Source organism: Pristiophorus japonicus, chromosome 8 (assembly GCF_044704955.1).
Source record: "Pristiophorus japonicus isolate sPriJap1 chromosome 8, sPriJap1.hap1, whole genome shotgun sequence".
NCBI lineage: Eukaryota > Metazoa > Chordata > Chondrichthyes > Pristiophoridae > Pristiophorus > Pristiophorus japonicus.
In genome coordinates this window covers 89,518,837-89,532,539 of record NC_091984.1, presented here as the reverse complement: position 1 = coordinate 89,532,539, position 13,703 = coordinate 89,518,837, and the positions used below count along the sequence as shown (strand labels likewise).

Below are 13,703 nucleotides of genomic sequence, written 5' to 3'. Positions count from 1 at the left end.
GACACCAATAATGATCCTGTTCTGTGCGTGTGACAAGCCGAGTCTGCAGTAACTCCGCCGCATTCTGCTTTTACCCGTTCGTGCAGCACAGACAACAGCTCCGCCTCCCGCACAGAAGGGAGTGGAGGGGGAACTCCGTCCTGCATCCTATCTAACGTCGCAGCAAATACTGTTACATGTACTAAGGTCTTTAGTTTATGTTGATCGGAGACCTGGCCACCAAGAACATCGGAGGCACCTCCGCACTCCCTCCCCAATCCATTAAAATACAAACGTGTAGTCAAATGCATGGAAAAATAGGCCCATGAATGTTTACATATTGCAATAATAAAGTGAATCCGATCTTAACATATTAGGCTTGAGTGAAACTGGCGGATTTTGGCTACCAAGTGTTACAAACTTCAGCTTCCTTACAAATAATCCCTGCTCTGGACTTTCCCAGCAACGACACCAACCGCTACGGATTTAGTTTCACAGATATCACCATCTGAAAGACTCGAGTTTAAGGAAATTGGCAGCGGTTGTCAGAAGTTACGTGTTCATGTAACTAACGAGCATTTTGATCTAGTTTTTGGGTTTAAATGTATTTGTTTTACTTTGCAAATATGCCAATAAAGTGCTATTACCCTAAAATATTGTTTTTCTATCATTGTCTTTACGTTTCGTTGCTTGGTGTCAGAATTTTAAATGTATATGCCTCCTAAACTCTTAAGTCTGTGGTATATAAATGACTTGTTTCATAAATTACACTTTGCACTTTATTTTTTTAAAGAGATTCTAAGGCAAGAATCGTCTAACATGATTTCCATCCATAATATATTGTGTTTCTGTCAGTAACAATACAGGCGTTTGGGAAAACTCTAAGCCGTGTTCTGGGTTTACTGGTAGTAATAATTGGTGCCTACTTGAAAGGCTATTCCTTAGAAAATAAGGATGGGTTTGTGCAGTCATGATTGATATTGCCAGTGTCTGGTATTAGGAGATTAAAATGGGAGTCTCTCCATCAAGCCACCTTCCCCCTGCCTTACAAGTTACAAATAGGTTGACACTTGGTAAGAAATATGCGAATTGTATGTGCACCAGAAACGCCAAAAAAAAGAATTACAGTAGTTACAATGAATTGGGATTAACATCCGTTTTGTTGGATCTGTCCATTAAAATTAATTACAGTTTTTCTTTTAACAGTGTGACATACATGATCAAAGGTACTGGCTTGAAAGACTGTGACTGATGGGACTTAGTAAACATTTTGAACCAGCACCTTAAAAGAAATAGCAGATGTGTTGTCCGAGTCAAGGGGAGGGACTTCCGTGTTGAAGAGAAATGGTTACGTAACACAGACGCAAGTGCCAGAAAGTATACGTAGGCTGGAGATATTTACCGATAATGCTCAATGGCTGCAATGGCACATTTCCCATAACAGATTGATTTTTCCAGTGGGAGGGGATGGGGTGGATTAGTGCTAAATGCACTGGGAAACGCAGTACTGGATTTCCGTAGCACCTGGAAGAAACGTTTAGAGGAGTTTGAGACATATTCCCTGTTGAACAGCTTTCATGGCCAATTAAAGTGTCGATCTCAAAGTGCACAGCGGAGGCGCAGTACGTTTAACCAAATTACATTTACGTGAAATCAGATGATCTGTACAGTGCTAACCGTATTATATGGGCGGTCATTTCTCGCCAACATTACAGTAGGGACTAATCCCTAAGAAATAGCTCCATGTAATGATTTAGCGGCAGATATAAATCTATAGTTAAAAGTGAATGCTGCTACCAGGCTTTACTAATTGGAGAGGCTTTCCAGCAGCAATCCATACACTTCATTTCAGATATTTATTTACTTAAAAAAATCTTGCGCCAACATATTAAGTGCAACATTATAATATTTTCACCTTTATATTATTTTTAAATCCCGTGAACTCAGTTTTCTTCCAAAATTGAAGCGAATTTCATCAGTTTATATGACATCATCATATACAAGCTGAAATATACTTTGTATAGGCTTATACCGAGTGAGTATAAACTTACTTTCTAAAGTTTACAAGCCATATTGGAATGATCCAAGGATGAATCATGGAAATATGGCATTTAAAATACTACCCCACATAATTTCATCTAATGCATCTCAGTCAGTACAATTATTTTTAATGTGAAATTTCAGATATTTGAAAGCGTCATCAATATTCAAAATGTGTGTGTCCTGGGCATCTTTCCAGTCTGATTTCCAGAATGTACTTAAACCCCATTTTGATGATAAATTTTACATTATTTAAGGTAACAGTGCCGATAGAACGATCACTAATTCACAATCCTTCTGAGATCAGCGGGATACCAGTGCGCAACGAACCGGAGATTTTGCAGTTTTGGAAAGGCATTTAAATGTAATTGAAAAAGAGTCGCTCTTGCAACGGACATCGGTTTCATCCTAACTGACCCACATCAGTTGAATATACAGTGCTTCGATACAATGTGCAAGGAGGTGTAGCAAGTTTAAGACTCACTTACGATGTACGTACATAAGGACATTTCCATTTGCAGATTATCATTTCCTGTTGACGGTGGTGCTGAACACGATGGTCAGACTCAACTGCATTTCACTTGATTAGGTGTCTGTTAAGTGCTGAACTTTAGGAAAGCACGGAGTAACAAGTATTAACACCTCCTGAACCCTTCATGAATGATGTGTGTCAAGTCAGTAACATATTTGAATCACCCGACAAACATCAGCAATTAGACCGCAGGACACACATTCCCAGATTTTGACCGCCTTCCTGTAAGCTCTGCGAATATTTAGTTGCGCCACGGCTCGCAAGTATGACTTGCCTTGAACCCCCGCCGCAAGATGATCCCTTGGCCAGCAGGAGATGGAGCCGGTTACAAATACCAGCGATATTGACAGAAACGTGCTGTAATCGAGTACCCCAACTGCGGTGGGTATACAGTTTCGTCGTCCATTCCATCGTAGTTTGTACACTAATGGACGATTACAACCCCTCTGCCACTTGCCAAGAATGGACATTTCCCTCGTCTGCTGGCGAAGTACAACAAAATACACTGACATTCGAGCTAAATAAAGCGGCTGAAATAAGTCTTTGGAAATCGGAGTGAAAAAAGAAAATCTTCAGAGTGAATATAAAAAATGTCCGTGGAGTTGCTTTAACTAGCGCAACTTCCCCCAAATACACAGGGGTCTGGACATGTTAGATATCTTTGAAATATATATATATTTTCTCTTTCTAAAGGTTGTATTTCTGATATAAAACGCGAGATTTTCCACCCGCCGGAAACTATAAATGAGTGGGGGCTACAATCACTGCAAACAGTATTAGTCATTCGTCAAGAAACTGTTTCGACCGTTAAACATCTGTCTGAGATGACAAAGTAACATTTTCTTTCTAAATGGATGCGCTCCCTCCCCAATCCAACATCGTGTATGTGTGTGAGGCGCGGCGCCTGGGGAGGCTTACCTTCTTCAGACAGTGCAGACACCTTGACACTGATCATCTTTCTGATCATCTTTGATTCTGCTGTTTCAACATATTTTTAAATAGGTGAACAATACAAAGCAACTTTTGTTGTCGATACTATAATACTTTGGGTTTGGATCAAGTTCTAGCAAATGACTTAGCCTTCTTAGAACTCGGGAAATTTAAATAAAACTCAGGAATACATGATATGTAATCTTTTCATCTGAGGTTGATTTACTGGTTGCATTTTTCCAGTTGGTGATTTTTTTTCTCTGCGTAAATCCGGGAGAAAGTTCTTTTTAAAAAAAAAGAGAAATAGTTCATGTGAAAACGTCTGTCTTAGTTTAATAGTTATTTTAATTACATTTCACTTGTATTGGCTAATATCAGCAAACAGAAAACCCATTCAATGAAAGAAGATTTTAAACTACTTTACAGAAAAAGTTATTCCATTTTTTCTCGTTTAGTTTTTTGGCAAATGGAAAATAATGCATATTCCATTTTTTTTTAAAACACAATAAACGGAGAGCGTGTTTTTCCTACCATGAAAAACCATCACATTTGTTTGTCACTGATCCACATTTGAATCAATCAATCAAGTGTTGTTGCCCATCTTCAATGATTGCATATTTCTGGAGTTAGTACTGGTAAAATGGTAGTGAAATAATTAATTTGCACTACAAATGTTGGCAGTTAAACACTTATTTTCCAAGAATTTTGAAACAATGCTGCTGCATAATCAATGCAAATGGAAACTTTAAATTAAAAGTCTTGAGATATAGCACATATGAAATGTAAATGATATAAAATTAATGAAGTATTCTAAAAAAAAGAGCTGGGATAGTTGCATATCGTTACTGCCACTCCAGTAAACATTTACACAAAAGTAGAGTTTTTAAATAAACCATACATATTTAATAAGTTATTAATTTAATAAATAAAATCACATCAGACAACAGGAGCTGCCCTCACAGGGCAGAATTGTGGTTTTCTAATCTGATCTATCTCATACACCACATACTGCATGATGTTAATAGCATTAATTGGAGGGGGGGGGGGGCGGTGAGAAAAGGGGCAGATTTCCCTGTGCTTGCTAAAATACAAGAGTTAAAACCCAGCTCAGTAGTGCTGGGTTATTACACCGAGTTTCACTTCCTCTGCTGAGGAGGTGGGGAAATCACATTCTATAAATGTAAATTATACATTGGAAAGCACACCGTAAATGTACGTACATATATCACAAAATATTTGAAAATGGAATGAATATAACATTTAAAAAGGCAAAAAGGACACTTGAAGATTAACTTGTCATTAGTAACCAGACTAGGTTAGACATTGTTTTGTACAACAGACACAGAATGTAGCTCTATTATAGAATAGATGAGTCAATTTTAAAACATTAAATTGTATAATTTCACACTGTATTGTGGGTGGAGCATACCATACTGTACTTTGGTTCTATTTTAATAGTACATGCAACCCACACAAACTTACTGATCAATGAAATTTTACTCAATGAACAACTAGCTGTTCCCAATGTAATTTCTTTGTAACTGGCGCAAGCCCAGTCGGTGTAGGTGGCCCTTTTAATCAGAAGGTTTGGCAGTTACAACAGTAACAAGTTGTTTCCATCAAAACTGTCTTGCTGTTTGTGCCAATGTAAAATGGAGATCTGTCTCGGAGCTGTATTCACATAGCATGATGTGCAGTGATTACCCAGGTTACACTTGTGGCTGTTCCTCCAATTGAGCCCAGTGATAAAGGAACTCTGCACAATACATTGGCCCATAATTTGCAGTCAGCAGCGAAGTGGCGGCTATCGCCGCTGATCACGAAGAAATCTGTCCACAAAGATCTCACGATCTCTGCAGCGAAAACTTCAGGTTCTTAATGTTATATTGATTGTAGCGAAGTCAACAAGGTATCTCCAGCGCGATGCAGCAGTGATGTCATCAAGCTATCTAAGCAGCCAAGCACATTGAAGAATTCTCAGACAGCAAACTAGGAAATAAAAAATGATTCAATTCACTTTTTTTTTACAGAGAGCAAAATAAAGATTGGGACATACGCATGGGTTTTAATGTAGAAGCTAAATATAAAAATATATATTATTTTAAAATTCTGGTAATGTTATATCATAAATGGAGAAATTTGACATTCCACAAATATAACATTTGTTTTTCAGGGCCAGAACGGTTGTTCAGCAGTCAATACGCTGCCCAATTACACCTATTCCAAAGTCTTATTTTTAATGGGGTGTTTAACACTGATTTCACTGATTGCCAGCCCTGTGGAGTTTCACAGCGCAGCCTGTGGCGGAGCAGTTAATGACCAACCGCAACTTCACAATTTCCGCATTTATCTGTGCATGCGTTAAATCCTTAAGTTTAAATCCTGGGATTTACAAAAGCTGCAGAGAAACTTCCCCTGCAAAGTCAAATATTTTAAAGTGTGCACAAGAGTAAATATACCCTGCGACCTTAATGGGATAGGCAAGACTGGGTATGCCAGCAGAATAATACGTGCATTAAGTGGTATAATGCTGCTGCCTCCCAGCGCCTGCCTACAAACATAGTCTGTGAGCTCAACATCAACTGTTCATGTTCAGTACAAGTCCAATAACATTAAATAAGGCAAGACAAGCAAGAATTGAAAAGGTCATGCTATTTAATAGACTACACTTTTAATCTTTGCAATTTTCTCCCATCCTCTCCTGACTTAAGCCGGATTGCCATAGAGAAATGGAAAAGAGCACAAACTAACCTGCATTGGGGGACTGGTAAATATAACTGGGTCAAACTATGGTCCCCAAAGTTGAGCCCTTACTCGTCCCAGTAGCTATCGCCAATTAACTAAGGTTGGTGTGAACCATGAGAAAGATCCTAAAAAGACACGTCAAAAGATTCTCACCCACAACAAAAATATATTTTTCTTGTCAGAAACTGAACAAGAATACGGTACACAAATACAATGTAATCACTAAAGGAATGAACCGCAACCATAGCTTGCTACCTAATAACTGCGTGTCAAAACACCTGCAACTGAGTTGCCTGCTATATTAATTTACACCATGAATATCTTGGGGTAAAATTTCCTGCTAAACCTTTGTTGGAAATTCCAGAGAAACGTGAAGAGCAGCTTATACCATTTCTATAGCATTTCTGTCAGTCTTCCAGTTATGCGGATAATTGAAAGAACCTCACAGAAATTTCAGGATCCAGGCTTTAATACAAAAGACTTGAACATTATTTTTGCCCCAGTTTTGTTTTCCCTGCTTTGTGCTGGAACAGGAGGACATTTTTTACTGTTACTTGTTAAACTATTTCTCTTCAAGTTGCTGGCACAACTCGTATTTTAGTGAATTACAGTTGGTTGTTTCTGGTTATGACAGTTATGAGAGTGAAGCTATAGCCTACCTTCACCCTAAGTAAATTCATGGGATTGAAGATATTTTCCATCCTTCTCATTTCATTGCTTCTTTTGAATTGAATCTGAAACTAATGTGGTTCAATGCTTATTTCATCTCAAAAGATTGTCCTATAGGTGATTTATGAAACAGTAATTTTGACAGTTTTAGAATATGAATTACAGATTTTATTTATTTAATTAATTAATTGCTCCCAAAGGATTTTAAGATAAGGAATCACAAAATTAGTTTTACAACAATGCATGTAGTAATGGGAATTTCAAATCTTGATATCCATTAATATTTTAAAAAATTATCTGCACACATTTTCTGTCAACTTTTTCCATTATAAATACCCATGTTCACAGTTATATTGGACACCGCCCATGAAAGCATTTCCTGTAACGACCACCTCCTGCAAGTGGCAGTGCTGTATTCCCTCTGTTTTCTCTCTCCAGCTCAATTGTCAGTACTGCTCATAAACTCCTCCAAAGGGTAGAATGTATGAGGTCAAATCAGGGGGCTGAATGATATTGAATGCCCTGGTCCAATTATCCTTGCCCTCTAATCTATTTCACCTGCAGACTACACTTGCTCTTGATGCCCTTGTGTGTAATGGTGCAGGAGATTAACAATTAAAAAACAGGAAGTTAGCCCCAGACTGAACCAGCAAAAGAAATTTGCTGCTGAGCAAATTAACATTTTCGTAAATAAACATGGTCATTCTCCAGCAGATTTTTTTTTAATTATTTAAAAAATTTTTTTTTTAATCCAATTTCGTTCCAGATCAACTCTAACGCCAAAGATCACTTTGCGCCAATGTGTTTGATCTTAGGCCAAAAGGCCGAGAGGCGAAGTTGCACCGTTCCTGGAAATATTGCAATACCAGGTCGGTGCATGGAGTGGACGGGGCATGCCCCTGATCCAGCTCCCTGTCCAAAAATCAATTCAATATCATGTCCCCATAGGGGATATTAAACTGATACTACACTTGATCTTAGCCAAAAGGCCGAGAAGCGATTCTCCAGCAGGAGATTTTTTTTTTTTTATAAATTCGTAGCCAATCGTTTCCAATTCTTTGTCAAGTCACAAACGCCAGAGGTCACCCTGCACCAGTCAAGGATCACTCTGCGCCAATGCTCTTAGCCAAAAGGCCTAGAGCCACTGCACCGTTCCTGGAAGTACTGCAATACCAGGTTCGTGCCATGGAGGTGGATGGGTCAGGTCCCCCACACACCTCCGTGGAGGTGGATGGGTCAAGCCATCCCACCCACCTCCTGTTTACAAAAATGTAAGCATATACCTTCCTGACCAGGGAGAAACCACCCGGAGGTCATGGTGGCTGGTCAGGTTAGTTATGCAGATCTTAGCCAAAAGGCCGAGAAGCAGGAGATACTGTATAGCAATCGGGGTGAGTCTCTTGCTGCTATTTTCCGTTCCCTAGCCCAGGGGTCATGTGAGATCAGGCAGCCCAGCAATACCTTCCTAATCACAGTGGCTCAATACATAAGTAGTGCAGTTAGTAATTGAACCATAGGAAGGGGACTGATCTATGCATGTTTAGAACTGAAGGTCTAGAATTTTCATGGCGGGTTACACCACTGTTGCCCCTTTAAAATAGAAATTGCAACCACCGGTGGCCTGTAGAGGAAGTTTCATGCAGGTTTCCTGCGTCTGCTCATTTGCATTCCCATTCGTAGTCTTTGGTGTAAAACTGGTGTAAAATGGGTGTAAACAGATGAACAACTGGAAACTTTTATGCAGCCTTTAAAAAGACTGCACTCTTCATCAGCAGACTGGGAGACAAACAGATAAAGAAATAAATATAGAAAATAAAGTAATTGCATTTATAAGTAATGGGTAAGAACATAAGAAATAGGAGCAGGAGTCAGCCATTTGGCCCCTCGAGCCTGCTCCGCCATTTAATACGATCATAGCTGATCCGATCATGGACTTCCCTGCCCGTTCCCCATAACCCCTTATTGGTTAAGAAACTATCCATCTCTGTCTTAAATTTATTCAATGTCCCAGCTTTCATAGCTCTCCGAGGCAGCAAATTCCACAGATTTGCAACCCCGAGAAGAAATTCCTCATCTCAGCTTCAAATGGGCGGCCCCTTATTCTAAGATTATGCCCCCTTGTTCTAGTGTCCCCCATCAGTGGAAACATCCTCTCTGCATCCAACTTGTCAAGCCCCCTCATAATCTTATACGTTTCGATAAGATCACATCTCATTCTTCTGAATTCCAATAGAGGAACAGTGCTTCGCTAAGAACTTCACTTTCACTGCACGTCTTAGCAATATTTTTATTACATTTGTACAGAATTCTGACTATTCAGACACCATCTAGACCCAAAAGGCTGCAGGGGTGGCACTAATCCAAAGAACACTGAACTTCACTCATTTTGACCTCCAAGCCCATCTCAAGGAAATCAAATGCAGAAACACAGACTCCTGGATGTGGGTGCTACAAAGTCAGCCAGCAATGCAACACACGCCACCTGGAGGGAGGTGGCCCCCTATCACTGAGTTCCAACACTCTCACTACCAGGGCTGCAGAATAGTGCTGCAAAAAGTTCAATGACCTCATCATCATCAAAGGCAGTCCCTCAGAATCAAAGAAGACTTGCTTCCACTCTTAGCATGAGTTCTTAGGTGGCTGTACAATCCAATATGACAACCACAGTCTGTGTCACAGGTTGGACAGATAGTCGTTGAGGGAAAGGGTGGGCAGGGAGCCTGGTTTGCCGCACGCTCCTTCCGCTGCCTGCGCTTGATTTCTGCATGCTCTCGGCGACGATACTCGAGGAGCTCTGCGCCCTCCCGAATGTAGTTCCTCCACTTAGGGTGGTCTATGGCCAAGGACTCCCAGGTGTCAGTGGGGATGTCGCATTTTATCAGGGAGGCTTTGAAGGTGCCCTTGTAACGTTTCCTCTGCCTGCCTTTGGCTTGTTTGCCGTGGACAAGTTCAGAGTAGAGCGCTTGCTTTGCGAGTCTCATGTCTGGCATGCAGACTATGTGGCCTGCCCAGCGAAGCTGATCATGTGTGGTCAGTGCTTCAATGCTGGGGATGTTGGCCTGGACGAGGACGTGAGTGTCCTCCCAGGGTATTTGCAGGATCTTGCGGAGACATCGCTGATGGTATTTCTCCAGCGACTTGAGGTGTTTGCTGTACATGGTCCACGTCTCTGAGCCACACAGGAGGGCGGGTATTACTACGGCCTTGTAGACCCATGAGCTTGGTGACAGTTTTGAGGGACTTATCTTCAAACACTCTTTTCCTCAGGCGGCCGAAGGCCGCACTGGCGGCGGTGTTGGATTTCATCATCAATGCCTGCTCTTGTTGATAGGAGGCTCCCGAGATAGGGAAAGTACTCCACGTTGTCCAAGGCCACATCGTGGATCTTGATGTTTGGGGGGCAGTGCTGTGCGGCGAGGACAGGTTGGTGGAGGACCTTTGTCTTACTAATGTTCATCATAAGGCCTATGCTTCCATACGCCTCGGTAAATACGTCGACTATGTCCTGGAGTTCAGCCTGTGTGTGTGCACAGACGCAGGTGTCGTCCACGTACTGTAGCTCGACGACAGAGGTTGGAGTGGTCTTGGACCTGGCCTGGAGACGGTGAAGGTTGAACAGCTTCCCACTGGTTCTGTAGTTTAGCTCCACTCCAGCGGGGAGCTCATCAACTGTGAGGTGGAGCATGGCAGCGAGGAAGATTGAGAAGAGGGTTGGGGCGATAACGCAGCCCTGCTTGACCCAGGTCCGGACATGAATTGGGTCTGTGATGGATCCGTTGGCAAGGATCACAGCTTGCATGTCATCGTGGAGCAGACGGAGTATGGTGACGCACTTTTCGGGGCATCCAAAATGGAGGACGCTCCATAGACCCTCGCGGTTGATAGTGTCAAAGGCTTTTGTAAGTTCGAAGGCAGCCATGTATAAGGGCTGTTGCTGTTCCCTGCATTTTTCCTGCAGCTGTCGCGCTGCAAAGATCATGCCCGTTGTGCCCTAGAGGGGACGAAATCCGCACTGCGATTCCGGGAGAAGCTCCTCGGCCACGGGGAGAAGACGGCTGAGGAGGACTCTAGCGACGACTTTCCCAGTGGTTGACAGCAGGGAGATTCCTCTGTAGTTGCCGCAGACGGATTTGTCCCCTTTTCTTTTTAAAGACGGTCACGATCACTGCATCTCTAAGATCTCCTGGCATGCTCTCCTCCCTCCAGATGAGAGAGGAGGTCGTGTATTTGTGCCAGTAGTGCCTCTCTGCCATACTTCAGTGCCTCAGCAGGGATTCCATCTGCTCCCGTAGCCTTGTTGTTTTTTAGCTGTCTTATGGCCTTTTCTACCTCATGCAGTGTTGGGGGTCTCACTGAGGTGGTGGCGGGTAGCATGCTGCGGGATGGAGTTGCTCCTTTGAGCTCACTCCTTTTCTTTCTTGCCCATCCTGAGTGTCTTCACACTACACTCCAAGGGTGGCTCTAACTTGTTATCTTGCACTATGGCTAACCACCTTCGCTCTCAGCAATTATTACATGCACAACCGTAAAAGCCCTTCCTCCACTCACAGCCTCATACCTCCACATCCCTCATTTCACCTCTCCCATGCCACTTGGTACACTGAATTGGTAGCTTTACCACCTTCTTGCAGGACAAACTAGCACACAATGTTTGCCAAAAGTAGACCACCAGAAGTACATCTCTATCTTTAAAATCTCACCCCTTTAAGGTCGAGGCCATGCAGTTCATGTGCAATCACTTAAGATTTTGCCATGGGTGATGTTGAGGTCAGTGGCTTGCTGCTGGCGTCAGATTAGTAACTGAGCACTCACATTATCATCCTGGTATCCCTCAGAAGTACCATACAGGCAGAACCCACCACTCCCTTGCTCTGTTTCCTTAGTCACGAGTAATACTTCATCCATTCCTATCTTTTACCCTTCTTTGCTGCAGATTCACCACATAAATGAAACAAGAGTTGGACCATGATGATGGAGAGGAGCTGGGGAATCTTTTGTCCCTCATCACCTATGGCGATGATGAAGAGGACGAGGTCCAGGACTAGGCTATCCATCAATTCAGCTGCTTCATCCTGCTGTGACATCCTCTGCATCAGCCCCTTCCAACTTGCCACCTGCAAAAGTTGCTTCCTCTCTCACAGGCACCAATTCAGAGACTTCACTTGGGGAGGGAATTAGATCATGGTGATGAGCATATGACACCAGGTGATACACAGAGCATCAGGGAACCAGAGTAGCAGGGGACTAAGTAAGGATGTTCCTCCCTTCCCAGCGGAGGATGAGGAGCAGGATGCCAATGGCTTTAGAGTCATGTGACTCAGAACTCATGGTTATTGGCCTGTAAAGAAGGATGTTTGAGGAACGTCACACTTACTATGCAAGCTTAAAGTTCAATCTCCGAAGATGTTCAGCAATGGATAGGTGTGACTCGAGTCTACCACCTTCCTTTGCAGCAACATAATAGAAGTATTGACTTCTTTGTTGGCTCAGTGGTAGCATTCCCGCCTCTGAATCAGAAGATGCAGTGTTCGAACCCCAGTCCCGGTGATTGGAGTTGGAGCTCCTGCTCTGAATTCTGGGTTGATATCCAGTGGGATACACATGTCCGGTGGGTGTGGGTGTGGGTATGGGTGTGGGTGTGGGTGGCCCCCCCCACCCACTCATCATTTGAGTTGTGGGAGCCCATACAACACTCCCGCCGTATGGGACTCGCCACCCTATCAACTGGTATAAAGATGGTTACAGCCATGGATCCAAGAATGGAGTGTTCACGTCACGGCCTGTCAGAGAGTCCAAATCATTTATGCAAATGGTGAACAACAGTGGTCCCAGCACCAATCCTTTGGAACACCATTTCCCACCTGGTGCCGGTCTGAGTAACTACCTTTAAACCCTACTCTGTTTTGTGGCCAGCCGGCTATCTATCCATTCTGCTACTTGTCCCCGACTTCACACGTTCTGAGCTTATTCATGAGTCTATTATGCGGTACCTTATCAAAAATCTTTTGGAAATCCAAATATATTATGCCTACTACATTATCTTTATAAACCCTGTTACTTCTTCAAATAATTCAGTAAGTTTGGTCAAGTATGACCTTCTTTTCTGATATCCATGCTGACTACCCGTTATATTTTCAGTTTCTAGACATTTTTCTATTACATCTTTGAGTAAGGATTCCATTATCTTTCCTATTACCGACGTTAAGCTAATTGATCTATAGTTCCCTGCACTTGTTCTACCTCCCTTCTTAACTATAGTAAGCATTTCAGACTCGGTGCTAAGAAAGGAATTGGAAACCCATCCTATTGCTGTTGAAAGTAATTAAACCTGAGAAATTGAAAACTCGGGCTCCACAGCCTGGTGGGTTAGTGCAATTACCGCATGATGAAAATGCAAAAAAAGCAGCAAGATTTTACAGATAGAAAGTTCCTACAGATGCAACATTTTTAATATATTGTATATTTAAAAAAACAACAAAATGCAGTCAGAGATGATGAACAATTGTTTATTTTGCTTTTCAAACTCTGCATACAAGGGACAAAGCTCAGGGGATGACACCGAATAGCAAAAGGATTCACAGGTAAAACCAGCACAAGAAACTTACCTACTGGCATTTGGTGAACTTTTAAAAACACACTTTTACAAATAGAAAAGATAATTAGCCACAGAATGCCTGAAACTTTTTTCCATAGTTCAGCCCCATCTAACCAAGTTCTCTCTATCGAGAAACACATGTAATCATCTCCTGAATCTATTTATACTGTTTGCTTCAAAGTCCTTTCCTGGTAATCGTTTCCATAATTATAT

The 13,703-nt window shown here is 42.1% G+C and overlaps 1 protein-coding gene, 1 long non-coding RNA gene and 2 pseudogenes across 4 annotated transcripts in view; all 4 read right to left on the bottom strand.

The window, feature by feature from the left end:
• jak1 (Janus kinase 1) overlaps positions 1–2,624 on the bottom strand; it is a 145,334-nt gene extending 142,710 nt beyond the window's left edge. The window contains exon 1 of one of the 2 annotated variants that reach the window (XM_070887025.1): positions 2,508–2,624. In XM_070887025.1, coding sequence (XP_070743126.1) covers positions 2,508–2,534 — 27 coding nt within the window. In that variant the 5' untranslated portion in view covers positions 2,535–2,624. The remainder of the gene's footprint in view (positions 1–2,507) is intronic. The other variant, XM_070887023.1, reaches the window with a different exon arrangement.
• A 1,134-nt stretch (positions 2,625–3,758) lies between these two features.
• The window catches only part of LOC139268615 (uncharacterized), a 32,131-nt gene continuing 22,186 nt past the window's right edge, over positions 3,759–13,703 (bottom strand). For both annotated transcript variants that reach the window (XR_011594070.1, XR_011594071.1), the window contains one exon: positions 3,759–5,470. This is a non-coding gene — a long non-coding RNA (uncharacterized lncRNA). The remainder of the gene's footprint in view (positions 5,471–13,703) is intronic.
• On the bottom strand, positions 7,728–7,896 carry LOC139269875 (U2 spliceosomal RNA; annotated as a pseudogene).
• LOC139270037 (U2 spliceosomal RNA) lies at positions 8,035–8,265 on the bottom strand (annotated as a pseudogene).